The sequence below is a fragment of the Solea senegalensis genome, linkage group LG15, assembly GCF_019176455.1.
Source record: "Solea senegalensis isolate Sse05_10M linkage group LG15, IFAPA_SoseM_1, whole genome shotgun sequence".
NCBI classification, from domain to species: Eukaryota; Metazoa; Chordata; class Actinopteri; order Pleuronectiformes; family Soleidae; genus Solea; species Solea senegalensis.
Window position 1 is genome coordinate 15210184 of NC_058035.1, and position 26755 is coordinate 15236938.

A 26755-nucleotide genomic window follows, 5' to 3' on the forward strand; every position below is an offset into this window, starting at 1 on the left:
GGCAGGGGTTTTCTTGTTGGCTTACGGTATAATGCAGTTAAATACTATTGACTTGAAATGGTTCATAAATAAAAGCCAACTGAGCCTGAGTGCTTCGCTCTTGCATTTCATGTCTGTGAACAGTGCATTTATATGTGGCACTCTGAATAGCCAGTTCTGAGTAACACACATAAGAAGAGACAAAAACTAGCATATGATGACTGGGAATTCACCTTTTCATATATAATTATCCAGGTACATGCACAGTATATGGATTCAAAATAAAGGTCTGTGTATTTGAAAAAATAGTGGAAAAAAACCCCGAATGACAAACTCTATGTGCTTTTCATGATTCTTTATATACAAAAACAATATACATGTTTTGACAGTTTACATGTAACAGTAGCAGTTTTTTGGGGGTGGAGGGGGATATACAGCATGACATCATCCTACACAGTAAAGGTATTTGGAGTCCATGTGAAACATCCAGTCCCAGGTCTTTGCTGCTTTGAGCATCGCGCTGCCCTTATGTGGGGGGAAAAAGAAAAGAAAAGAAAATGCTCCTGCTACCTTACTGACAAATGGGGAGGATAATAAAAAATGCATGAGGCATTTTCAAATGTAAACATTTCCGTGAACTTACGAAGGCCTCTGCAGCTGCAAATAAAAAACACACAAAAGTTTCAAGCTGAACGCAAGTGTTTTAAAATGACTCTAAAATGACTGAATGTTTGGTACTTTAATGACACACTGAATATTTTAGGTGGGAATAAGTACTCGTATTATAAATAAATATTTATATGTTTGAATCCTTTACACAAATTGGATTTCTAACGTGTTCTTGGTGGGTGCCACTTCATTTAAATTCCACGATTTCACATTAGTATTAAGTGGTACGTCGATACTTAAAATGTAGCCATAATCACATCTAAGGACATTTTTACTTCATTAATGAATACTTAGGATCTCTGTACAATTAATGCACTTCAACTGTCTTCATATCTTTTTACAAGTACGACACCCACTGTACATGGACTTAAAAATAAACCTGATTTAAATGATAGTCTTTTAAAAAGCAGTTCATGTTTACCGAGGTACTTTCACATGGACTCACAAAACGGACCTGGATTATAAAAGACCACTGTTTTGAAACGTGAGCATGTTGGAGCGTTTATAATCTGGTCTGTGTCACTGTTGTAGCCCGTTATCTAGTTTGGGTAACAAGTGGATTACAAGTCGCTTCTAAACCGAGTCACCACCAGTGACGTAGCTGCATTAAGGACATTGACTAATCAGAATCGTCACTGCCTCCAGAATGTTTTCTTGTATAGTTTGAAAACAGGAACAGGCAGGTGAGGCAAACCCAAACTAAAATCAGAGCTTCAAACTTTCACATCACTGTATTATAATATTGATAGTAAATTTCATTTCGATGTATGCACATGCTCCATATACATTCTGTACAAAAATCAATATATAACAACATAGACACGGACATAGATGAATACTGTTTGTTGTTTTTTCCATCACTGTACATCATTTTCATGTTGCAACTTTCACACAATCAAACACAGACAGAATAATTGTCCTTCTCAGTTAGTCTTTGTAAAATATTATTTGGGAACAAGTCAGCACGCTCAACCTGTCAATCGCTATCAAGAATCACGAATGTGGTCGTTTGAATTTTGCATGAAAATGCTTGGCAACAATAAACACCCGCGTTTTATCTTTTTCCTCTACCAGTTTTTTATGTTTCTGAAAGTGAAATTTATAGGTTTAAGTTCTCCATCTATGCATTAATGTAGGGCTGCAACGATTAATCGATTACTAACTATTTTGATCCTTGATTATTTGGTTTTAGGTTGTTTTTTTTTAGTAATTAAAACAATAAATATGAATCTGGTTCCATTGCTCCATTTGACAAATAAATCATTGAAATTGAAAGATTTTGGTCATCACTTCAAACATTTGACACATTTATCAACATGTTATGAACCAAACAAAGACTCGATTAATAGAAAACATAATGGACAGATTCATCGACTATGAAAATAATCGTTCGTTGCAGCTCTACGTTAATGATCTCCTTTTACATGGTACATTCAGGGGTGAAACTCCTTTCTTTTGCACCGATTCACTTGGACTTACTTAAAATGAAATACTGAGGTCTAAACTTGAATCTAAGCATCGCATAACTCGGCACAAGATATATGAAGACACATGATTATTGTGTATCATCAGGAGTGCCGAGTGATTAGTACGGGGCTATAAACCGGTGCGATTTCCATTGCACTTCATTATTAAAGCCTCAGGTACCCACTGCTCCCTCGGCTTCAGCAGTTTAAAATATCAACACTTCATCCACACACACACACACACACACACCTTCATCCTTACAGGCTACAGCTCTTATGATATAATGCCCTCTAGTGGCAATATACTTCAAATATGTCTTACAATTAACTGCAGCATTTCAGATTCAAGCCCCGAGAGGCACATGAAAGCAGAACAAACCTCTCATCTATGACACAGGCACTGACAACGGCACACAACCAACCAATCACTCCCTTCTTCCGCTCTAAGAGGATGCCCATATATGGTTATTTGGCAGTTTATGACAAAGAATACCGTGGCATGTACACAACCTGTACAGAAACACTTGGGTCACATTCATTACTACAAGGCTATTCTCCTCCCCGATGAAACATTTTATTACAAGGCCTGAAGTGAACCGAAGAAAGGGAAGAGAAACACTTCATATACCAGTATGCTCTCCACATCTGTCAATAAATAGTTCTACATACTGTTGTGACTATAGATATGTGTTTATATTTGTTTTTGTTCCAGAGTCTGTGGATGGCCAGCGCCTTAAGACAAACCTTTAACTATCATTATAGAGAAAGATCATCATGAGTTGATGTGAGCGGTGTAGTGAGGGTCCAGAAGGCCAGAGGGCTGCTGGGAAACGTGGTCCAGAGGGTTTTGTGGCAGTGAAGCGCTCTCAAGGTCGATGGAATCTGAAAATACACAGGCTTTGCTCGTGAAATGATACAAGGCAGTGAAAATGAATGCAGTGTAAGGTCAAATTCAAGCACTTTACAAGCATTTTCAGCCCTTTACATCTGTGCTGCCATTGAAGGGAGTGGGTCAGTGTCACAGTTGATTGTTGTGTGGCGCATGCGACTAAAGAAAACCTAGAATACAATGCGACATCCGTACAAAGACAACAGATGTACTACTGTGTCAGAAAGTGAAATGAATGAATATGAACAAATCATAGATGAATGAATGAATGAATGAAAAAGAGAGTGAAAAATAACTCTGTGTCTTTGTGTCAGAGAATCAGTCGGCCTTCATCATTAGACACTGACGCTGTAGCCTGATTCGTCCATCTTCACAAAACTTACACAGTTGGCATGAATGACTAGTGACTTGTAAAGCAGTTGTCTTCAGTGTAACTGAATCATTAGAATCAGTTAATTAAAAGTATTTGTTCAGTACTTCTTAACTGGACTGAAATACAGCGGCAGAGTTTGTAATGCTACTACTACTCAGAAACAAAGAAAGTTGACATTTCAAGCACTTTCAAGGATTTCAAGCACTATATATGACCTGAAGACTATGCATAGTGAAACAATGGCAGCACAGTAAATTTAACAAATACTGAGAGTTATTTAAAGCGAGCTTTCTACTTATGTATATTGCGTAGATGAAAAACCAAATACTGGATTATAATGGAAAAGCAGAGGCTTTTAAAGGCTTCTACAAACATATTCTCTCAGCGATGTGTACAGCGGTATCATATAAAACCATGTCGCACAGATCTAATAACACAGACATCGAGAGAGAACCTGAACTCTATTGGCAATCAATCCCAAAGGATAATAAACTGTAGTCTGTAGTCGACCTGCGTGTGCGTATATCATGACTTTAATGTGGTTAGTGGAAAAGGCTTCAGGGGACCGGAATAATATAAATATTGATCACAGGGAGCTAATAACCAGCAGGATTTACAGGGGTAAATTACTAATGAAGTGCAAGCTATCATCAGAGTCGGGCCCAAAAATCGACCGCTGAGTACCTGGTGAACTGTTTGCTGTCTTCATGAACCTCCATCTCTCGGCTCTTGAACTCGTTCAGCTCCTTACGAATAGCAGCCTGAGGGGCAGAGAAGACACACACACACACACACACACAAGGAAATAAAAATCAAATAAAAGCTAACACTGGGGTTGTCAGTCCCAAATCTGATAAGGGAATTTCATTACATTTGTATTGTTAGGAAAAGTTTATGTTAGTTTGTCACTTTTTTATTTTCAAACAACATATATCATAATATACAGGATAGAATTAGAGGACACTGAAACTCAGGACCATTTGTCCTGATCATACAGACGATAGTTAAAGTCTATGGGGGATTCATGTTTAAGGTTTAGGATGATGGAGATTTTAGAGTGATTTCTGTGCAGTTCCACACATCAACAGCAGAGGGAGCGCCTGGCACAGAAACAGATTTTTTCTAAACAAGATAAAAAAGACCTTGTACTTTGAAAAACAAAACTTTTTTCACTAAGTGTCATCATTATTCTTGCAGTGAGTGTGTTCTTCATGTCCAAGAACATACTAAACTAAACATCATAAATCCTAGATTCTACTCTGCTTTTGTTTAGTTTAACTGCTGTGGTCCAGAAGAGACAAACCATATTGTTTTTCAGTTGAAGATAATATCAAGCTTTTCACAATTCAAGTTGTTAAGTGCTGGCAAAAGGCAACACTGTGAACACTCTGTGGCCTTACCACCAAAACATCAGCACTCAGTTTCACTGATGCTATTAATGGCTAAACGCTAACCACACACCAGTGGAAACTATCATGTATGTTCACATGCCGACATTATGCTTTGTTTGGGTATCTATACTGGCCGTGTTTCATCATTTAAACACCTCAACTTCACTTTCACCGTACTTCCAAGTCGATGTAAAGCTTAGTATTAAAAATGTATAAAATATGAAGCTGTAATATTAAGTTTGTTAACTGCAGTACCTTGTCAGCAGGAGTAAGCCGTGTCCAGGGTTTGTCTGCCCGCCGGTCATAATCCTTGGCATCCGTTACTTCCACATACTCGTTGAAACGCAGGATCCTTCGAGCAATGAGCTCTGCCACCGTGGGCCTCACACTCAACTACACACAAGCGCCAAGAACAAGACAGATCAGACAGACTTCAGTGTTTTGCTTTGTTTTGTTTTTTTTGCATGTTTAATTTTACTGTTGTTCTCTGACTTGTTAAATTAAAACACATGATCTTATTTCCTGTCACTGACAAAAAAACAGTCAGCTTTCGCCTGTAGTTCCATTTATGTCCCCTAGATGGCTCAGTTCACCGGACATGGCATCAATATCCCCATAAGACTTCATAAGGTGAAACTAAACATTTTAGCAGCTAAATATAGACTCCGTCTTCTCTTAAATGTGCATGGGTGTGAGAGTGCGTTCAGTGTTTACAGTACCTTTCTGGAGAGTCTCCTTTTAATCTCTTGCTTGGCTTCTTGCTCCTCCGCTTCATTTTTCTCTGCAAGCAATGAAGCAGCAGAGTCACTTCACGACAACTGTGTCTGCTACAAGCTTCTCCTTTTATCAATAACTGGGAAATGTGATCTGTTACATAAAAGCATGACCGTGGCTGCAACACAGTATGACTATGTAGGTAATCTGTAAGAAAGACAATGTCTTCATAGACGGAAACTTTACCTCGAGAGAGTAAATGTGCACGTAAATAAACAATGTGATAATATACAGCCGGGATCCCTGAATAGATCCGGCTAACTAGAGCCAAACATCTCCCACTGACCCACTTCCAGGTTTAAAAGGAAAACACAACATTTTATATATAAAAAAAAATAACTCAGGTAATTGGATTTGATGTTTGCAACTGGAATTGCTTGATTCCTTCACCAAATATCACAGAGGATTTCATTGACTGTGTTGATTTAAAAGGTCGGAGCTTGGGCGTGGAAGATCATGTATTTAATGATGATTAAACATTTATTTAAGGTTTTGTTGGTTGTTGTTTGTCAAAACTCAGTCATCACATGACGAGAGAGAGAGAGAGAGAGGGAGAGAGAGAGAGAGGGAGAGAGAGAGAGAGAGAAAGCGGCAGTGTTTGAGAGAGCTGCAATCTGAACGCTTAAAGCGACTTTAAAACAGTGAACCAAAGAGTCAAAACATTAAAACCTGGTCTAAAAGCACAAAAACAAGCTGCTGGAAGGGTTTGGTGTAATTAGACACATAAACTGAGACAAGTACTGTTTGCTGTTCAGCTTACAGAGACAGAAACACATGCACGCCTTCAGCTCTCAGAACAGAGAGAGGCTCAGACAACAACCTCATTTGAACCTCTTTCAATGTGACTAGTAAGAACTAGTTTAACTGAACTAGTCATCTTTAACATAACTCTAACTAGTGACAGAGTCATTTCAACGTATTGCAGAACGATCTTGATTTCAGGTGAATTACAAACATCTTTAAAAGTTGAATTTTGACTCATCTGAATGAATTATAGATATGACAACCTGAAAGCATGGTCATAATGTTGTTACAGAAACCCAATGCATACAAATAAACTATTCTTGAATGTCGTAATTGCCATTTCTGTCAATAATTGTGCCGCCGCCATACGAGCCGCCGCGCAGTCTTAGATCCTCGGGCAGGGCTCAATCCAGAGGAGACCGTCGACTTTTGAATGGCCTGACTGAGGAGATGAGGCTCGCAGAAACAGTGGCGTCTTTTAAATCACTTCTTAAAACTACTTCTTGTAACTTTGTCTTTTATTTATTTATTTATTTATTTATTTTTACTGCTTTATTGTCCACCTGACCTATATTGGTTATACTGACCCGGTATTTACTAACACCTATAAACCTTGCTTTCAATTGCTTTATTTACAGTAGCATTATTATGGTAATTTTATTTTGTTGTTTTGTTTATTTTCTAGTCTGTCTAGTCTTGTTTGGCTTTCTTTAATCTGATCTGTGAAAGCACTCTGGGAACGTTTGCTGTAGACGATCCCCTAATACACCACAAACAAATTCTTTATGAGAAGAGAAGCAGGTGATTAACATCCTACGTGTGTGATTTTGAATAAAAACACATTTTGAATAAAAAAGTGACAGCCCCACTTACTACTGTCTGCTTTTCCACAACAAGAACTACTCTGAATACCGTCTAGCTAATAAGACACTAATAAGAGTCCAAATCTGCCGATTACAACATTTTTCCACTGTGTTGCTCAAGTACACGTACTGCCATAGCTTGAAATGTGTGTTATGTTACAATTAAAGCCTCTAAAATAATAAGATAATAATAGATTTCCCCCCAGTTTCAAATGTCGTTCAGAAACTTACGCTTAAGGATGTTTCTCTGCTCCAGCTCCTCTGTGGTGGGTCTTTGGCTCAGGCGTCTGAAAAGAGAAATCTGTGTTCTCATACATTTCTACAATGATTCAAACGTTCACAGCTCTTCAGAAACACAGCGTGGATCTTCACAGTTACACTTGTGAGAAAAGCTATTTACACCTTCTTCTTTTTTTCATGTTAACCCAAAGGTTTATCTTTTTATCAGCCTCTCTGGTCAAATAAAAACGAAGCTTTTTACTGTGCATCATTTGTACTCGTACACCGCCCACAGCAACAACAAAAAAAACAATCAACATTCTCCCTTATGACCTCCGATTCCTGCCAAATCTATGATGAATATTCACACCTAGCTACATAATCCCAGCATGCTCTGTGTGTGTGTGTGTGTGTACCTGACGAGTTTGGAGCCTATCTGCTGGCGTAGCTCGTGTCTCTCCGTCTCCGAGCTCCTTGGCAGAATGTTTTTCTCCTCCAGCTCTCTCTTGCTGGGTCGGTTCCTGAGCTTGATGTTAAGAGTGTCTCTCCGCCGGATCTTGATGGCCAGAGAACCTGGAATAAAAGACGTAGCAGCGAGACTTTGTTACGGGCCTTGAAACAAACTGCACAGTGATCGGTTGAAGATCCTAATCAAACATTGACAAAGTCTACAATGATAAATGTGGATATTTTGGTATGTTTGACTGTGTGGTGCACGAAACGGCGTACTATTCGTGTACTCGTCGTCTTCCTCGTCTTCTTCCTCCTCATCCCGGTACAGGATTGGGCCGTCAGAGTCAGAGTCACTAGTCTGGCTGTCTCTTGGCCTATCAGGGATCACCGTCACTAAGACCTGATCTGTTTTCACACTCAGACCCTGTGTCTTTTCAGACTGGCCCTCTGCTGACCTGCAGCCAAAACATTTTAGAAATGTAGAAAATGATCAACTAAATGTTAATACTTTAAGTTTATTGTAAATCGACTCATTAATTAAAACTGTAGTACATAACCTTTAAATGTGAACAAATGTCTGTTACTACTGTCAAAACAATGCTGTGTTTCTCAAGTATAGTGGTGTTTAGATCTCCGTGTCGCCACGGTAACATTTCTGTGCTTCACCTTGGAAGTGATAAACAAAGGCAACAGCAACACTGAGCTATGGAAAACAGGTTGGAGTTTGACTAAACGTCAGACGAGAATTCTACATTCATTCTAAAAAAAAAAAAGAAAATGTTGTCATTGAGCAGTTTGACAGGAGAAATGCGTCTTATCCCCGCCTGCCCCTGCACGGCCGGTGTATTAATGCTCCCTCAGTCTGGTGTGACGGCTGCTTGACAGAGGACACAGCATACAAATACTGTTAAGGTGCTTTTCCACTACACAGTCCCGGCACAACTCGACTCTGCTCTGGTATCGTTTTCCATTACTGAGTCATCATAACACAGCTGCATGAAAGTGCCGTGACTTTGTTTTACACGCGACGCACACAAACAAGTAGAGCAGTTGTTTTCGGTGTACTGAATCATTAGACCCAGCTAAAGCGGCACTTTCGGCAGCGCTGTTGCTAAATACAGCTGTTCAGTGTTGAGATTTAAGACACTGCCTTGCTAAATGTTGGAGATTTACACAACTTTTCAGGATTTTAAAGTTTTTTTAACTGATCTACAGTTCAGCATTGTTTAGTTTGGTTCTCGTGTTGAACGTCGTGCTCGCGACTCTTCCGGTGACGACACTCTCTGACCAATCAGTGGACGGCTGTCTCACCACGCCACGTATAGTATCGGCTCAGTTCACTTGGAACCTCGCAAGAGCAGGCACTAAAAAAAGTAGTAGGTACCAGGTACTCTCGTTAATAGAAAAGCAAAAGGTATGCCATCGAAGCTGTGCCGGGCTGTATGGAGGAAAAGCACCATTACATTGTTTCTGTTAGTTATCAGCAACAAAAAAAACACCAAAAGTTATGCAGCTTTAGAAACCCATTAAGACAGCTGTGTAGAGCATTCCGTATGTAAGATTGACATGCAGTGATCGTGAACAAGTGTCCTGACAATGTTGTTACCTGGGACTGTTCTTCACAGCAGCCTCTATTTCTCCATTCTTCTTTTCCTCCTCTCCTCCCTCTTCATTTCTTTCGTTCTCATCCTGTGAGCTGTTATCCGTCTCTCCCTCTGTGAAGGAAGTGTCTTCTGTCACAGTGTTAACATGGGCAGAATGGACTGCTGTGGCATCAGGAGTCAGTCCTTTGTGGGTCTCCTTACCCACAGCAGAGGCATCCAGAGCAGACTGAGCAGACTGAGCAGACAGAGCAGTCTCTTTGCCTGAGGCTTTAGATAAGGCCGCCTTGGTGTCTGAGGAAATGGGCGATGGCTTTAACGTCCCAGACTGGTTAGGAGTCTCTACGGTGGTGGCCTTGTGAGGTAAAGAGGAAGAGTTGGGCGTGCATGATTTGCGGTTGGTCCGTGCATTTGTCCTGTCAGTCTGTGCTGGACCACCTGCATCCTTCGATGTACGAGAGCGGGGGTTGGAGGTGGAGGCAGGGGTCGTTTTCGCTGTGCCTCCTGTCTTTTTTGGATGGGAGGATTTGGCTGAGGAGAAACAAGGAGGAGCAAGACAATGTAAGAGATCTTTTTTCTCAGTGCTTCAGTTTTTTTCTTCCTATGACCTGAGGACATGCAGAGCTACACACGGGACACAACACCCTCCAACTGTGTGAGTGCGGTTGTCTCTATATGAACACAAGTCCAAATGAAATCCCACCGAGGCATCTCTTACGGTTTAAATTGAAAGGATGCTGCTCTTTGTCTCGGATGGATAAGGAGTAAACAAGAGTAAACAACTGTAAAATTCACTGTGAAGTCAGATTTATTTATTTTTTTTCAGATATAAATGATCATGTCATTATATTCAAAGATACACAGTAAACAGGGATTACCAAATCCCCAAAGAGACTTATTGAAAATCAAAAAATACTACAACAAAAATCAAACCGCAAAATCATATATCATAATATGTACGAAACAAATATAAATATACATACTCCTTGAGTTTTAATTAAATACTGTGAGGACCAAAATATTTGAAGATACCTGGTACACAGAGTGATGTCTAATCATTTCTTTTTTTAACCAACCAAAAGTCCAACACACAAATTACTCGTGCTTTAAACTGATTAATCATTTATTAGCTCCATTCTTATTTTTAATACATTAAATATATGGATTATATACATTCCACAATTGATCTGTCTTGAATCAGTGAGACGCTGCAAAATTAGAACATGCTGTCAACTATAATATAACAGAATATCCAAATAGTAACTAAAGTAACGCTGAAAATTGTACTTCTTAAACATTAAATAAAATCTATGTACATACCACTTTTGTTCCAATAACATAAGCCTTCAGAAAAGACCAGACAAATACTGCATGCACTGTTATGGGCTGTGGTTCACATTCATCCGTCTGTATGTTATCAAGTGCATCAACACACAGACACACACACACACACACGTGCACATGTTACACACTTGTACTGTAGAACCATTTGCAGAGCAGAGTGAATACATGTTCACTTCTGCTTTGTGAGAAAACAGACAGACTTGACCGGAAACCATTTCTAATGTGGAAAGGACATTATCCAGAGGGAGAGACATGGAGGGGATGCGGGGGGGGAGATTATTTTGCAGGAACTTGAAGGAAGCGCTTCAAATACATGACGGAGTGTACATGAAACCCTGGTTGACAGGCAGCTTTATAATGAGCCTCCTTTTCCATTCAAACAGTGATGCGAGCACATTCTCCATGCAGGCAGGCAACAGGCAAACTGGCTTCAGGCCCCAACTAACTTACCAATGACACGACTAGTGTTGTTAGAGCCCCGTGGGTTAGCTTTAGCCTGAGTGGATGAGCCTGTCTTGACTGTTGTCTTAGTTGTCTTTTTAGTCCCTGTGGCAACTTCTTTGTGCCTGTTTGTGGCCGCGGTGCCACCTGCAGATTTGGAGGAGGCAGGCAGAGTGGCACTTTGCAATTTTTTAGCTTGAATATCTTGAGGCCGTGCCTGGTGTGCCCGAGCGACGGGTTTGGTGTCACACCTCGCTGAGCGGAGCGGAGCAGAGGAAGCAGGAAGAAAACGTTTGGTGTTCAGGTTAAAATGGAGATTTGAGAGGCAGACGAGAAGACGCACATCTACGCAAAATGGACATGCAAGACAAGCGCACGGACACAGTAAGGAGATGATTGCAGATAAAGGGTGCATTGAAAAGAGCTAATGATGATGACCCAAAGATGTGTGATCTGTATTCTCATTTACATAAGATGCACAGATAGAATGAGCCCATGAACCTCCAGCACAATCTGTGTGTTCTGCTGCCGTGTTCACAGTGTTCGTTCGTTGCGCCATGTTCCGTTTATTGATAAATGGACAAACAAATGGCTCTGTTCAATGCTAACAGGGTTGAGATGAAAACATCTCAACACTTAAGCAGCATCAGATAGAGGAGCAGTGGTCTGTCTCTAGAGGGTGAGGGAGGGGGCATAAGGAGATGGAGATGCTGCTCTGTTCAGGCTGAGAATACCTGCTGCAGGCTGATGCAGTAATGGGAATATCTATTTGAACACATTAGGGCTGGTCAGAGATCCCACAGGGGATTCAATGTCAGGCTGCCGATACAAATGCATTCCACAACTGAGAGAGAGAGAAAAAAAAACAAAAAACTTCAAAGAAACTAAAAACTACCCCCCCAAAAAAAGCAGCAACATTAACGTCATGCATCTAAAAATAAAGTGGCCAACGTGGAAGGCTGACTGTTCTGTGTCCCTGGAGTCAGGGTCAAAGACGTTACCTGGTTTGTCCTCGGTACGGACGGGACCAGTAGCCTGTTCCTGCAGCACTGTTTCTGGAGACTCTATGTCAACTTTGACCTCCTCTGATGTCACACTGGATGTGGCATGGCCGTTGAGATTTTGACTGTTGATAGATTCATCTGGTGGAGAGATGAAACAGTAAACATCCTCTACCTTTTCAGCAATGCATGAGAGCACATGAGAGGGGAACGGAAACAGAAACAAAACCGCTCATGCTGGGGAAAATAAATCACTTGCTACATCTTAAATATGACAAGTCTCCATTTGGATTGTAATTGGTCCAGTCTGCAAGAACTTTGTGACATCTAGGAAGCTATGGTGGCTTTTGAATACCAGAAAGGACATCCTTAAGCCTCTGCTTTAAATGTGAAACACACACTCAGGCAGGTTTGGCAGGCTGCTGTAAAACATATATTGACATAATAACGGAAGCGAAACCATTTCTGATTTTGCATTTGACAGAAGTATTGAAAATGTGCCACAGAATGATCAGACAAACCTTGGTCAGGGATGAGAACTCCTTTTTTGATGAGCTCCTCTCTTGTTTGTCTGGTGGAGATTTTTCTCTCTAGAACTAACGGATGAACACAGTCATGGTGAAAACATGATTCAACAAGGGGAGAATCTATTTAGTCCATCTAGTCCTCGACAGCTGTTACATTTTTGACAGAAATCGGAAAAAGGCATTGCAGAACTGCTCCAGTTAGTTCCTCCTTTTATTGCACAAACAGCATTGCATTCCCTTCACTTCAGTGAGCAGAGCAGCACCGCATGAATGAGGAACTAGGTGAATTCTGTCATTGTGGTACAACTGAACATCATCATCATCACCCACTGCGCATGCTCTTGGCTGACGACACACTCTGAGCTAAAAACAGTCCAAAAAAAAAGATTAAACAAATTCAGTTTCTCAAATATGAGAATTTACTGCTTTTATTGGTTCATGATAATTAACTTAATCTCTGTTCCTTGTAAATATAGCAGAGATGCCATAACCATCCACACAATCTTAAATTATATTAATATAATTGTCAAATTATTCACTGTCAAATACACGATTTAAACTATTAACTTTTTTTTTGTTACAAATTAATGCCACAATCCGTAATGACGATAAGGCCAACTTTTAGTGTTTGAATAGCAATGGAGCAATCCATATTTCTTTTTAAATGTACAATGTAGAATGTCTTTAATGCTTCCGGAATGTAATCCAATGACAAATAGAGTATTCATGTAAAAACAACGGAAACAAATGCTGCGGGATAAGGTCGACTTCTTATTAAGTCGCTTAAACTTGTTTTTCTGAAGGATTGGAGTAAACTCTTCACCCCACGCCATTCGTGTTCAGCACAAATCCAAAAAAATATAAGCTGCCTGTGATGTTGTACAGACACTCGTGAGCTTGTTCATATAATATCATTACAAGACAACACACACGCGCACGCACACACACACACACGACAAGTCCAACCTTTGGAAAGATCCTGGAACTTGTCACTGGTTTTCTTCTTCCTCCACTTCCAGGGTTTGAACAGTTTTCCTAATGATGACAGTTTTCCTCGTTGCTGCCGCGACGCAGGGGGATTCTGGGTATTGGTGGCGCTGTCCACCACCACATCACAGCTGGCCAATGATGATGATTTCTCCAACCCATCAACTAGGAGAGACACATATGACATATATGACATCTGAATGAGAGACAGGAAAAAGTACACATAAAGAGATAAAGAATATTGTGGACATATGTCTGTCTCACTCTAAAACTCAGCCTTGACAATATTACCATATTTCCTACTCTGGCTTGACAATATTTGCAGTGTGTGTGTGACTTGGCTGGTTAAAGTCCTCCTCTTCCTGTTGAAAGTTTAGATGAGCGTCTGGAAAATGCAGTGAGCAAAGGGTGTGTGTCAAGATGTGGCCTCACTAAGATAATGTGTGTATGTGTGTGTTGCATTCACCATAGCAGAACCTTGCCAAGAAATAAGAGGTTGTTCCTCAGATTCAGCCTAAGTAAGGCTTTTGTCTATGTGGAGTATATGGAGTCCAGTAGAGATGTAAAGATTATCATTTACATGTACATGACTCTGAATCTGATTTAGAGCTGAAACGATTAATCGATTATCAATCGACGACTATTTTGATAATTGATAATTGGTTTTTAAGTTTTTTTCATGATTAAAACAAGATTTCCGATTGTTTAAGCTTCTTAAATGTGATTCTGTATTTCTTTGCTCTGGATAACCAAGAAATCATTAAAAGTTAATCATTTTGGTTTGTGGACAAAACAAGACATTTGAGTACATCATCATTTCCAGGTTTGACGAACATGATCAACATTTTTTAAGATTTTCTGATATTTTATGGACCAAACGATTCATCGATTAATCGAGAAAATAATCGACAGATTAATCGATTATGAAAATAATCATTAGTTGCAGCTCATGAATCTGATTCATGAATCTCTATGTGAAATTGCATTTGCGTGAGTGACATCACCTTGTAGAAAACCCAACAACCCAACTGAAGATAACACTTGGTATCAATCTTATTCCTATCCCCCATGATACCTCGCATGAATTTTGGACACAGCTTATTGCTGAGAGAGGAGTCTGCCTTTATCTTAGCAACTGGATCCTAATCAGTGAGAGCAATTGTGAAATGTTACAAGTGGGAACATCATCATCATCATCATCATCGACAGTGTGAAGTTTATTGTGACAAAGCTGAAGTGTAAGTCACACTGAAACAGAAACAAACAAAGAAGAAAATCACAGTTACACCTCAAACAGATGGCGTTTTGGAGTTAGCGCTGTTCGATTTACTGTGTATTGAGGGACGGGAGGAAGTGGCTTCAGAGATAAGTTTGGTTGAGGTTTGTTTAAAAAAAAAAAGGTAGGACACAATCTTATTTAAAGGCAGACGTCAGAGATGTGACTGTCCCACATAAACAACATCAGGTGAAATACAAACAGCAAGATGCTCATGAATTGCAAGACCAGCATGATCCTGTAGCCATGTAACCCTGCTGCCCCCACCGTGGAGAGCCACTGGAAATAGCTTGCTTACTGCTACTTCCTCTTCTGCTCAAGAAGTTCCCAACTTAATAATTTCTACAGTAGCACCTCCAGGAATAAGGTGGATAGTTAATTGTAAAGCTACTTTTAGCATCGCTTTATCTCTGGTGGTGAGGAAATAAGAACTCTCTTCTTCTCTCATAGTTATCCACCACATAAGAGGAAAATAAACAATATTGAAACAGGGAAAAGTGGAGCGCAGAGCACAGTATATTATCTCCCCTAATTTTAGCCCGCACACGTGTACGTGCACATACACACTTCCTGTTGCAGTGTTGATATCAAATCACAACAATAGATGCCTTTCAGCAGCTAATGATGGGAAAATCAGTAACAGCAATTATCATCAACGTTAGCCCAATTATTAAACCTCTAGCGCGGACAAACTGAGGACAATGGTCTAAATGATTTCATACAGAGAAGAGAAAAGAAAGGAGAGGAGCAGAGAGGATGAAAACAAAGGCCACTGTGAACTATAGATAATCTTAAATGAAAGACCTTGAGTAAAAAAGTAAAGTACCAAGAGTAAATAGGTCAACGTGGACAGAGACTTCACTCTAAATTCTCCATTTGTGAGTCAGTAAAATACACCCACGACAACTTTACAAGACTGTTTACTGATGCCAGTTCCTTTCTACAGTTTTCATTACAACAGAGGTTATTTTTGTTTTTAAAAGAGCAGGTTCAGTCATGCTGTTCTGCAGACTGATGCTTCCCATGGTTGAGCGCCTTCAGCGTGGCGGCAAGATTTGCACATTTTAATACGCATTTAAATAAATGTTCGCGACATAAAATAAATAAATTGCAGACATGTTGAAACAGACTAAATTAGCCGTGTCAACACAAGCCAAACACCCTGGGAGAAGATGAAGAATCTCACATACAAAACAAGTCTAAAGTCATTGTTAATGCTTCAAAACAACCTATAGATATACCTCCTCCTGCCACTACAGTAAATTACAACCACTTACCAGTTTTAATGTTGCACCTGATTGGTGTCCTATGGTAAAACCATTAGCAACAAAGGGAGAAATTTAAGTGATGGAGTAAGCAGAGAGCTATGGATTAGCTAAGCCAATGTTATAATTGACATAGCCAGGACATTGGCAGGACATGGTATTTTACATTGCAGGCACAACAACATACAACATGCACACATCCATGTGCTAAGTCCACAACAGACACAGGAACTGTAAATGGTGGTTTCACAGTAAGGCAGCACTGACCGCAAAGCAAAGCAGAAAAGTAACACACTTTACCCAAAGGTAGTGTTGACTACATCTCTAAAATCACCTGAGCTTAACTCAGCGATGTTATTACACATAGCAACTGCCAACTCAGCGTCATGATTCCACACGGGATTTCATACCAAAGCTTTTTTTTTTTTTTCCCCCAACAGATGACTCATGGTGTCATGCAGGAGGGGAGGGGTGAATCAAGATTTGAATAGCAGCTGTGGAAGTGGACGGGATAATCAGAAACACAACTTAGGACACATAAGAAACCTGAATCGTTCAATAAACGGAGAACATTGTGCAACGACAACACTAGGGCCAGTAATGTGTTAGTCGCACTGTACGTTAACTGCAGTTAATCGTCTCATATGTCTTCAGTGCACTGTATGTTACACATTGTGTGGAACAACATCATCGAGATTGAGTGGGGATGTATTGTGACAAAGCCTTTTTTTTCGGACACTATGGCAGGAACATGTGTTCAGAGGGAGGGGGAAAGGGAGAGGCTTCCTTCCTTCACTGCAAGTCACCGGAGAGGGAAGAAGCAGACATAAGGCACAGAGGAAGAGGGACTGAGGGGGAGAGAGCGAGAGAGAAAAACAGAAGAGGCAAAAAGAAACTAAGAGAATAAAAAAGGGGAGAAGTAGAAACTGAGGGCGGTTAACAAATGAAATATGGAAGAGGGGAGAGTAGAAATAGCAAGAGAGAGAGGGAAGAAAACAAGGCAACAAGAAGTGTTGGACGAGAGCAGAAGTGGGTGGCACCACGCTGTAGCTTCAATTTTTAACACTTGGGTCATTTCTTCCAAATCTCTTTCCAATGTAGGACAGGGAAGCACAGTAGTTTAACTCATGATACTCACAGGACCTAGCCGTTTGGATGAGGTCTAGAGTAATGGAAGAAAAAGGAAACCAAACAGGAAACTGCAGCTTTACAGTGTTTTAACATGGAGTAATAACTCAATGGGATATCAGTTTTATGTTATCATTGAATCAATTCCCCCTGCTGTGCTTAGTCCTGTATATTCAGCATTTAAAAGACATCACATTGTGTAACACAATGCAGAGTGTACACTCAAGCTCCTATATACACGTTGACTTAATTGTGCAACGAAACAGTCTGGGTTCGGCCTCAATTGCTGAGAGAATAATAAAAACGCGCTTTCTGTTTTGTTTTCATCAAGTGTCCTTCTTTCTTTTCACTTCCTAACTGCATTACAGTTTTCCCATAAGGATGTGAAATGTTTACAATCATGGCTCGCAGACGAACAGACCAAAAGAAATAAGCTTGGCAAGTAGTTATGACACAGGAGACACTGATCCCCTGAAACTTGAAATATATTTAGTGTTGTTTATGTAACTCCACTTAGGACTAAATCATACTTGCTGATTATTTTCCATGGTAATCGCTGGGTCAATGTCATTATTAAAAAACTGCTTATAGGGTGAGGTCTTCAATTTTCACCACCAGTTGAAAATCTATGAACACACTTTCCTCAGCTTCAGTGTACTTCTTTAAAGATGTCACATTCTCCATCAGTGAGTGAAAAAAATTATACTGTATATCCAAATGTGTTTTATTTTAAGGGATAACACTAGAGCTGCAGCCCTTCGTTCATTATTAATTTGAGCCTTAGGACCAGTTCTCATGGTGAAAAATGTTTTTAATCAGAATTTCTGCTACACCCAGCTTCTCAAATGTGAGGATGTGGTGCTTTTCTTTGCTGCTGATCCAAAAAGAGCTTTACTGTTGTGAACTAACGGTTGTTTTCGTTAGTTCACATCATAAAATAGCTAACAGGGACAGCACAAATCTGCAATTTTACATCACAGATCACAGGGGTTGTTGATTCATGGCTGCCTCCATCGCCATGTTCAAATGAGTTCTTTTGTGACTTCAAAGCCTATGTTGGGACATATTTAAGTAACAAATATACCAAACATGTCAGTAGCAGCTCATGCGTCCCTGCGAGCAACCACACATAAACCCACACTTTAGAAAAACCTGAACTATCACTTTAAACTCTCCTGTCAAACAATAAGTAAATCATTTGATTTTTCTTCTTTTTTTTGAATGTACTATGACACTAACTGAATATTTTTAGTTTGTGGACAAAACAAGACATCAGCAACGATAACAGTCATATAAGTGATGAACGTCTAGGGAGCCTTGAAAAACTGGGCTCCTTATTGACTCAGTCGTGACATATTTAAATATAAATCCACTCACTGTAGAGTTAGAGCTTCTAATAGTTCCTCTGTGTCAGAATTAGTGACATCCAATGGTGAGACTGCAGACAAAAAAAGGACTCCCCTCCCCAATCCCAAGACCAGCAGGGAACTACAGTGCCCTTCACAACAGTGTGGTCATTCAGTGTGTTTACATGCAGGTTAAAAGTCAGTTTTTAGATGGACTAAGACAATAATTTGGTTTTCTTCATGTCATGCATTAGTCCGACTAAAATCGAGCTAGACTTGGTCAAACAAACATACCTGGATAATGCAATTCATAGTCAAATTACCCCAGCATGTATACACTGAGTCAGACTTGGCGTTCTGCACATGAAACCAAAATGTCCTACCCGGACATTGTTGACCTGGAAGTAGAAGGAGATAGCGTATAAACTGCAGTACTGTTGTCGTCGGCGACACCGAAAGCTACTGATGAAGAAACAAGATTTATGAGCATACAGAACCACAGCACAATCCACCTTGCCATTCCCTGTTTGTTTTTCTGTGATGTAAAGGTCAACAGGAAACTCAGTCAAGATGCAGCGCCACCTATGGAGGCGGAGTCAGGCGTACAAGGCCAATAAATCGATGTTCTCCTCCGCATGTATACTCGGACCCGACAAGTTGTTCGATTGCCTGTTTAAGTCGGACTGCAGCCTTAGCGCGATTAAACTGTGCATGTAAACATACTGACTGTCAGCTGATGAAGTTACCACAGCTGTTTTAAAGTTTGTTTATGCCACATGTTTTTGCTCCTGAAGCAGTTTTCTTCATTTAAGTAGTAAGCCTAAACTTGTCCATTCAGGCTGCTGTAGAAACATGGCTACTCAAGATGGCTGATGACCATAACTATTAAAGGCTTCGTTCATCACAACAAACATCAAACTTTTTATTTTTTTAAGTAATTACACACCGATTCATACACAATTATGGGAAATATGTCTAAGTGCTGCCAATAACGCCTCCTTATGTCTACATATTACACCTTTAATAACTCAGCTGCTCTTCTCCATTAACCTGGACTGATGTCAAACTGGCTGCTAAGTACACAACCGTCTGACAGTGAACTTCACTGAAACTACGTCGCTTTATAAACACACACACACGTTCTGTATTAGTTGGCTGATTCACTGGTTTGAGTCACACACACACACACACTTTTAGAAAAGACTCGTAGGTAACAACGACGCTAATAAGAGCGTTTGAATTACTCGAACAGATACAGGTCATCGACCTCCTTTCACTAGAAAACCAGTGAGCGCTCTGCTTTTGTGCAGCTGTGTCAAAGTTTCGAAAGAAAAAAAAAACATGCGACAAAAATGTTAAAAGAAAACAAAAACACCAAAACGAGAAGACTTCCGGAGTAAAGATAGCGGAATGTGTGTGAGGGGAAACTGCACACACACACACACACACACACTTCATACTCACCGCTCGCGGTCTGGGACACAGCAGACACAGCAGTCTGACCCATAATCAGCGCAATCCAGAGCAACCGGGCCGGACCGGGCCCCCAAACCCGCAATCACGGCCTTCTATCGCCGCATAAACTCCGTCTGCCGAGTGGGTTCATTTCAAAACAGTTACTGACCGTGATGTCGCTGGAAACTTGGTTTACTAACTGAGTGTGTGAGTCCCTACTACGTCGTAACTTCCCCTCCCTCCACCCCCTCCCTCCTCCTCCTCCTCCTATGAGCAGCTGAAGAATGCCTCTCATTGCTCTATGCGGGATTAGACTATAGATGAGGAGTAGCTGCCGGGGTCAAAGTTGAGGTCCGACACCTTAAAACCAGCCGTTTACATGCTAGTGGGCAGGAGAGAGTTTGAAAATGTGAAATACACAGACATAGTCACCATGAGAGAGAGCGTAAGACATGAATATTCCTTATTTTAAAACCCAGTTTGGTTGTTGTAGCCTTTCATATGTAGTTAAGGCAAGGGCCTTGCTTTCGGGAGGCCACCATTTTGTGCCGCCATGTTTCTACAGTAGCCCGAATGGCCAAAAATGTCGTAAAGCGAGTTTTAAGCAGAAGTTTACTTCTTAAAAAAAAGAACTGTAGATGCCTGACACAAGTGGGAAAGGGAAGGATGAGTGGAGAGTCTTTAAAACCTCAAAAGTGTTTAGTCTACCTGTTTACACAGAGAGCAAACAAACCCTAACCAACAATACCCTAGAGCTCAATAAGATAATAAGTTGGTTATTTAGAATAAGCAGAAAGCAGAAATGCTACTGAACCAATTTCTCAAATGTGAAAGTGAATGTACAGTATATGTCACTGTAAATGAAATTGTCACAGTAGGAACGACAATAAAAGCTACATGAGTCTGTGGACCTTAGATTGAAGGAATAGGGATGGACAGCTGCTCTGTTTTTGAAATTGTATACGATGAATACTGAAGCACTCAGGCTGTTAAGTGAAGATAATGCATCGTTCCTTGCAACGTTGCAGTTTCAGTGCAGTTTTCCGAGTGTGAATTATTTTCAAAGCGAAATAAGAGGATAAATAAATAAGTTTGATCTGATGACAACACTTTTGTGCTTTACAGTTAAGGCACTATACTGTATTCTAGTATAGAGTCAGATTAATAACACACAATATATTAAAGTAAATGAGCAATGTTGATGCCCATAATATTGTAATAACTCCTAACTTCCTAAATGAAATGTATTTGACACAATGTAATTTTGAACATTTAGTTTGTGACATTACACTTAATTTCACACTTAATGTGGCAGCCCGTGGCAAAGTCGAAAGGGAACTTGACTTGTAACCAGAGGGTTGCCAGTTCAAATCCCCACCCGGCGAAAAAGGGCTGGGGTACCCCGGGCACTACTCAGTGTGGCTAAATTTGGAGATTAATATTACACAAATCACCTTACATCAAGTTGTAAGACGAAACCATAAACCACAGGTGCTGATTAATTGTGTTGATACTGTACAGTAGCTGCGTTACACTTTGTGACACGTTTACTGAAGAAAGGGATCTGAGTATTTCCTTAAATAATTTTTTTATTATTATTTTAAAGAAGAAAAATATGTTGGTGTGTGCAGACAATAGACTAAGTGTGTGTGTATGTGTGTGTGCGTGTGGGTGATAAACTGCTTATGTCAGGAAATCACAGATATCCACTAATAGACCTCACTCTTGAACCTCATAAGCAGGGATAGATAAGAGCGGATGGTGGGATGACGGCTGTCACTGTCAGATGTCCATTAAAGTCGATAAGCAACTAATGATTGTTTTTTTTCTACAGATAGTTTTCACGATCTATACATTGGCAAATACAATTTTAACAAAATAAGAAGTTGTTTTCAGTGTATAAATGTTGGTTTATACCACAAAGATGATTATAAAAATTAAAAACAAAAAGTAAAATATTATTAGAGTTATTAATGGACTACAACTTGAGATTCAACAAACACCAGCGTGACTTTAAATTGTTAGCGTATAGAGTTCATAATGAATCCCTGGTTTTCGGTCTGAACAATGGCTGTGAAGGGCCACAACAATAGATTCTGCCCATAGTCAACTTATTTTAATTAAAAAGAGAGAGAGAGTGAGAGATGTCAGTGAAGCCTGAATCCAACGGGATGAGACGGGGAGAAAAAGTTTCATAATAGAGCAGACACAGAAATAAAATCTGTTTCATATTACACACATGACCCTGAGTCACTTCACCGACAACTGTGATAAACTAAGCCAAACACTCCTGCCCCAGACCAATGCTCAACATGTGTTTGTGTGTGTGTTTATACTTGTATTTGTTACCTCTTTAGGTCCTCATGGAGACCAAAACATGGCCCTAATGAAGCAGAACCTCATTTCTGAGGAACGGGTTAAGTTCCGGGATAAGATTTGAATTGTGGTTACGTTAAGGTCAGGGATAAGGCTTAGTTTGGCTGCTCAAACGGAATGGAATTCAATCCAGTGTCCTTAGAGAAATAACTGCGCCAACCTGTGTGTGTTTTTGTGTGTGTGACCAAGAGAGACAGAGAGACAGAGCTCTATCTGTCATCTCTGTCAACAGTGTCAGTTGAGATCATGCAGAACCAGGCCTGACAGAACTGCCATGATATGCACTCAGTGTGACATTCCAAGCCAAGACTGCCATCTAGTGTTCACTACAAAACTCAACTCCGTGCGACGACTGTGGGGATTCCAGGATGACTAATCTCCTGCAGTGACGTGTGCAGACCCTGCCACACTCTATGTACTCTCTCATATACTCTAAACCCAGTTTTGTTTGTAGGGTACACTGTTGAGACGTAAACACATTCATTTAAGGGTATATACTAGGGGGCAGTCTTTAGTTAATAAGGTGTAACTAAATTTAATGGTGCAGGAGGGAAGCCGTAAAGACGTAGGAGGATGCAGAGAGATTTATAGCACCGTTAACTGACAGTGTTAGCATTGACAGAGAGGTAATGTCATCAACCTGATCAGCAGCAGTGTGTTTAATGTGTTAGAAACTACTGTATCCGTGTGCGACGTCAAATGGAATGAAATAAATTGCAAAACTCTTTCCATAAAGGTTTGGACACTTTTAAAATATGCAATAAAAACTCAAAGCTGGGAGTTGCTTCATGAATTTAAACCATTGTTTTACAAACAAGGGCGCAAAGAAACGATTTTCAATGACTTCACTATGTGAAAATCTTAGTTCATCATAGGGTTTGTTGTTTTAGCAATGTTATAATGACAGTGCAATATCACTTTATTGAAATACACGTATGCAGAATTAAAATAACATATTTTCTCTGAAAAAACACTCTTAGTGTGATTTACCCTTACACTTGAACAATAGCACAACCCTGGCTCTCTTAAAACTGAAACCCCAATAATGTTAATAGTTAAAGCTGTTTTTGTCCTTCTACTGTTTTTATGCTTCAAGTTTATTCGACACATAATAAGAGTTAAACCCATTGACAACTCGCTACCATATAAGGCTAACTTTCAGTCACATGAATTAAAAGGTATTGGTTAATTATTAGATCCAATCAAATGCACCTTTAGAGAAGCTTCCTTGACCAGACATGACAAGTGCAAGAGTACATCATATCCAAAACAAAGATAAGTGGAAATTAAATTTGGGAGGTGAAGAAAGCATCCGATTGATTTTAGGAATTTGTAAAGGTGTGAAGGTGACACTTTTCTAAAACGACCTCCTGTTGTAACTTGGTACTAAATAGCTGAGATGAACTGAGGCTGCTTGACCTTTTCATTGACCGGAAAACAAAATAAAAGACAAGAGAGGAGGAGGACAGGGAGGAGGGCAAGAAGAAAGGAAAGAAGTCATCAAATATTAAGTAGTAGCCTCAGCAGAAAAAGGAGGTAATAATTGTTTAAGTGCTACTTTTCAGAGCTTTTCTCTCCTCCCCTTATAATTATTTATTTATTAAACATACATGTCGTTTCTGACAGGGTGCACGACGGGGCGCATAAAAAATGTGTGTAACTGTGAGTGATTATGGCAAATGTAAATCATTTTGTACATTTATCACTGTCTTGAAAAGAAAAGATAAGAAAATCTTTCTAAGTGGTCGTTGCCATGCACATGCACTTGCACAAAAGTGTGAAAACTTATGCGTGCAGCTTTTAATGCACGTTATGGGGCAGCTAACCTTTTAGAGAGACCGGACATCGCTTGATCAGGATCATGATTCCAACCACAAACTGTCAAGTGTGACTCAGCATGGACTCAGCTCACTTTAACAAGCAGCATGACTGTACTGACAGTCTCTCTGAATGCTATCTCACCATTGTATTCAATAGTTCCAATGGCCCAAATCATTGTCTATTATAATAATTACAAAAATCTTCAGTATATTGAGAGATTACATGGACTATTCTGACTGTGGTTATTAGTCATTAGCAGATGTTTCTGTTAATTATATGAATATTAAAGCTCCTGAAAACCTATATACGCAATAAACTTATTATAGTTGATTTCTATTTTTTTTAAGTCTCCAATGAGATGGTTAAGGTAAAAGAGCAGCATTAAAATAACAAACAAAGGCAATTTATGAAAACCAAACTTCCGTTTCACATTTCCCAGTATGTAACATTTAGGAGGGTTTAATGGCAGAAACTAAATGTTTATAGAAGAGTATAATTGCTTTTTCGTAGCCTTTTATTTGTACATTACGTCAACCTGAGCGGATAAACCAGTCATAGAGTGTATTTTTGGGAAAAAGGAAGGAGTGAAGTCAGTCATTATTCCACACTGGACCTTAAGCCCTTTCTTGGAGGTAACTTAACATTATTGTCACTCATCAACCAAACCTTACACATTCTTGATAATGCTGAGGTTATGAGTGGTATATTTAGACTTAATGTGTAATCATTAATATTTAATATTTGACTTTTTTTCCATTTTTGTAGTTTTATGGCACCATTTTAACCCAAAGGTATGGCTGACTGTCATGTTTATTTGTTGTTTTTTTTTGCCCTGTGCGTGCTGTGAAATTTAAGCCCGTAGATTTGGCAGCTGACGATTATCTAAAGTAATATTGATCTAATCAGTTGTTGCACATGACCCAGTTGTCAATAATTCCTCCTAACAAAGAAGAGGTTGCTCCTTTGTTCCACTGTCATAACCAAATATATTCCCATTAAAAGCATATTTACTTTATGACATCAACTGTGCAGTCTTTTGCTGTATTGATACTTCAGCGGTTACTGTCATTTCTCTTCCTCTTCCCATCTGCCGGCCAGCTCGTCTGAAACCTGATCTCCTGTTTGTTGTATTCTGTTTGGCGCAACCCATAAGCCGCCATCATTGCTAAAATGTTGCCTGTATAAATCAATAGCTGACATCCTGCCAGACAGGCAGCCTGAGAGCTTAAGAGAAAACGAGCTTGAGAGTGGCAGGCAGAGGAGAAGACGGGGACAGAGCAAGCTCTGGGAAAGATTGATATTCTACAGCTCTTTAATAATAACCACCACATAAGAAAGGCCACAGTGGCAAGAAATTGTAATAGCACACTCAAGATTATTGGCAGAAAGAAAACGCTGTGATATGAGGCCACAAGAGGACAGTGAAAGTTTAGAGTAAACCAACACCAGCCAGCGCTTATTTCCACACCTCCGTATTTATCTAAGGCAATATTTGCACATATTTGGTAAAGAATCAATGTCATTTGGCAAAAGCAACTGTTCTGAGCTTCCACAGTCACGTTTGCGTAGTACTGTTGTGTTAATATTGGACAAGATCTAATAGCATCTGAGCAAGGTTTGTTTTAAACTAGACTTCCACTGTTTGAAGATGGTTGCGTTGGTCTTTGTCCAAATAACACTCACTGATGCACTCTGTTTAGAAAGTGGCAATCATATTAATGTTATCGGGGGTGCAGATTTACCAGCAAGATAAAAAAAGAATGCATTATCTCTTCAACTAGGATGAATATTACCGCCATTCATGCAATCATTACGTCACCAAAATCAGATTTTCTCCTTTCACAAGAAAGTTGGACGGACAGATGTAGCTGCAGTGGGGAAGTATGTATTACATTACATTCACAACTCAATGTAAGCATAACCTTTTCCCATTTAGAATGGAACCTCACTGAGTGCGGATGTGCAACAAACTGAATGTCAACAAAATGTAAGGTTGTTGACGCTCGTGATCTACACTCACGACCAATCTGTGTCCACACAGCCACTCACTCTACACAAGCACGCAATCCAATATGCAGATGCATGTGCACACAGTCACAGATACTGTTTTGCATTGCAAAATGCTTTTTCAGACATTCGTTGTGCACCTCAGCACGCACGTCTCTGTCGACCAACACAAACACAAAGAAGTGGATTGAAAAAAAAGCAAATTGAGTACTATCGCTGTCTTAAATTTTGGTCTTGTTTTACGGACCAGTGGCAGCAGGAGGCTCCTGCTATGACAACCTCTGCAAACAGTAATTAAACTATATTAGATAACACAGGCTCAATATAGACTTCCTGCCTTCTCTTGCAAATGTGTCAACA

At 39.9% G+C, this 26755-nt stretch overlaps 1 protein-coding gene across 3 annotated transcripts in view; it reads right to left on the reverse strand.

Annotated features, from left to right (window-relative positions):
• Positions 1-319: 319 nt before the first annotated feature.
• phactr2 (phosphatase and actin regulator 2) overlaps positions 320-26755 on the reverse strand; it is a 35580-nt gene continuing 9144 nt past the window's right edge. For 2 of the 3 annotated variants that reach the window (XM_044045849.1, XM_044045851.1), the window contains exons 2-12: positions 13701-13886; positions 12729-12803; positions 12208-12348; positions 9427-9952; positions 8097-8275; positions 7784-7940; positions 7380-7435; positions 5487-5548; positions 5023-5160; positions 4061-4137; positions 320-2996 (exon numbers count right to left, since the gene is read on the reverse strand). In XM_044045849.1, coding sequence (XP_043901784.1) covers positions 2981-2996; positions 4061-4137; positions 5023-5160; positions 5487-5548; positions 7380-7435; positions 7784-7940; positions 8097-8275; positions 9427-9952; positions 12208-12348; positions 12729-12803; positions 13701-13886 — 1613 coding nt within the window. In that variant the 3' untranslated portion in view covers positions 320-2980. Of the gene's footprint in view, positions 2997-4060; positions 4138-5022; positions 5161-5486; positions 5549-7379; positions 7436-7783; positions 7941-8096; positions 8276-9426; positions 9953-12207; positions 12349-12728; positions 12804-13700; positions 13887-20200; positions 20426-26755 lie in introns of those variants that run through there. The other variant, XM_044045850.1, reaches the window with a different exon arrangement.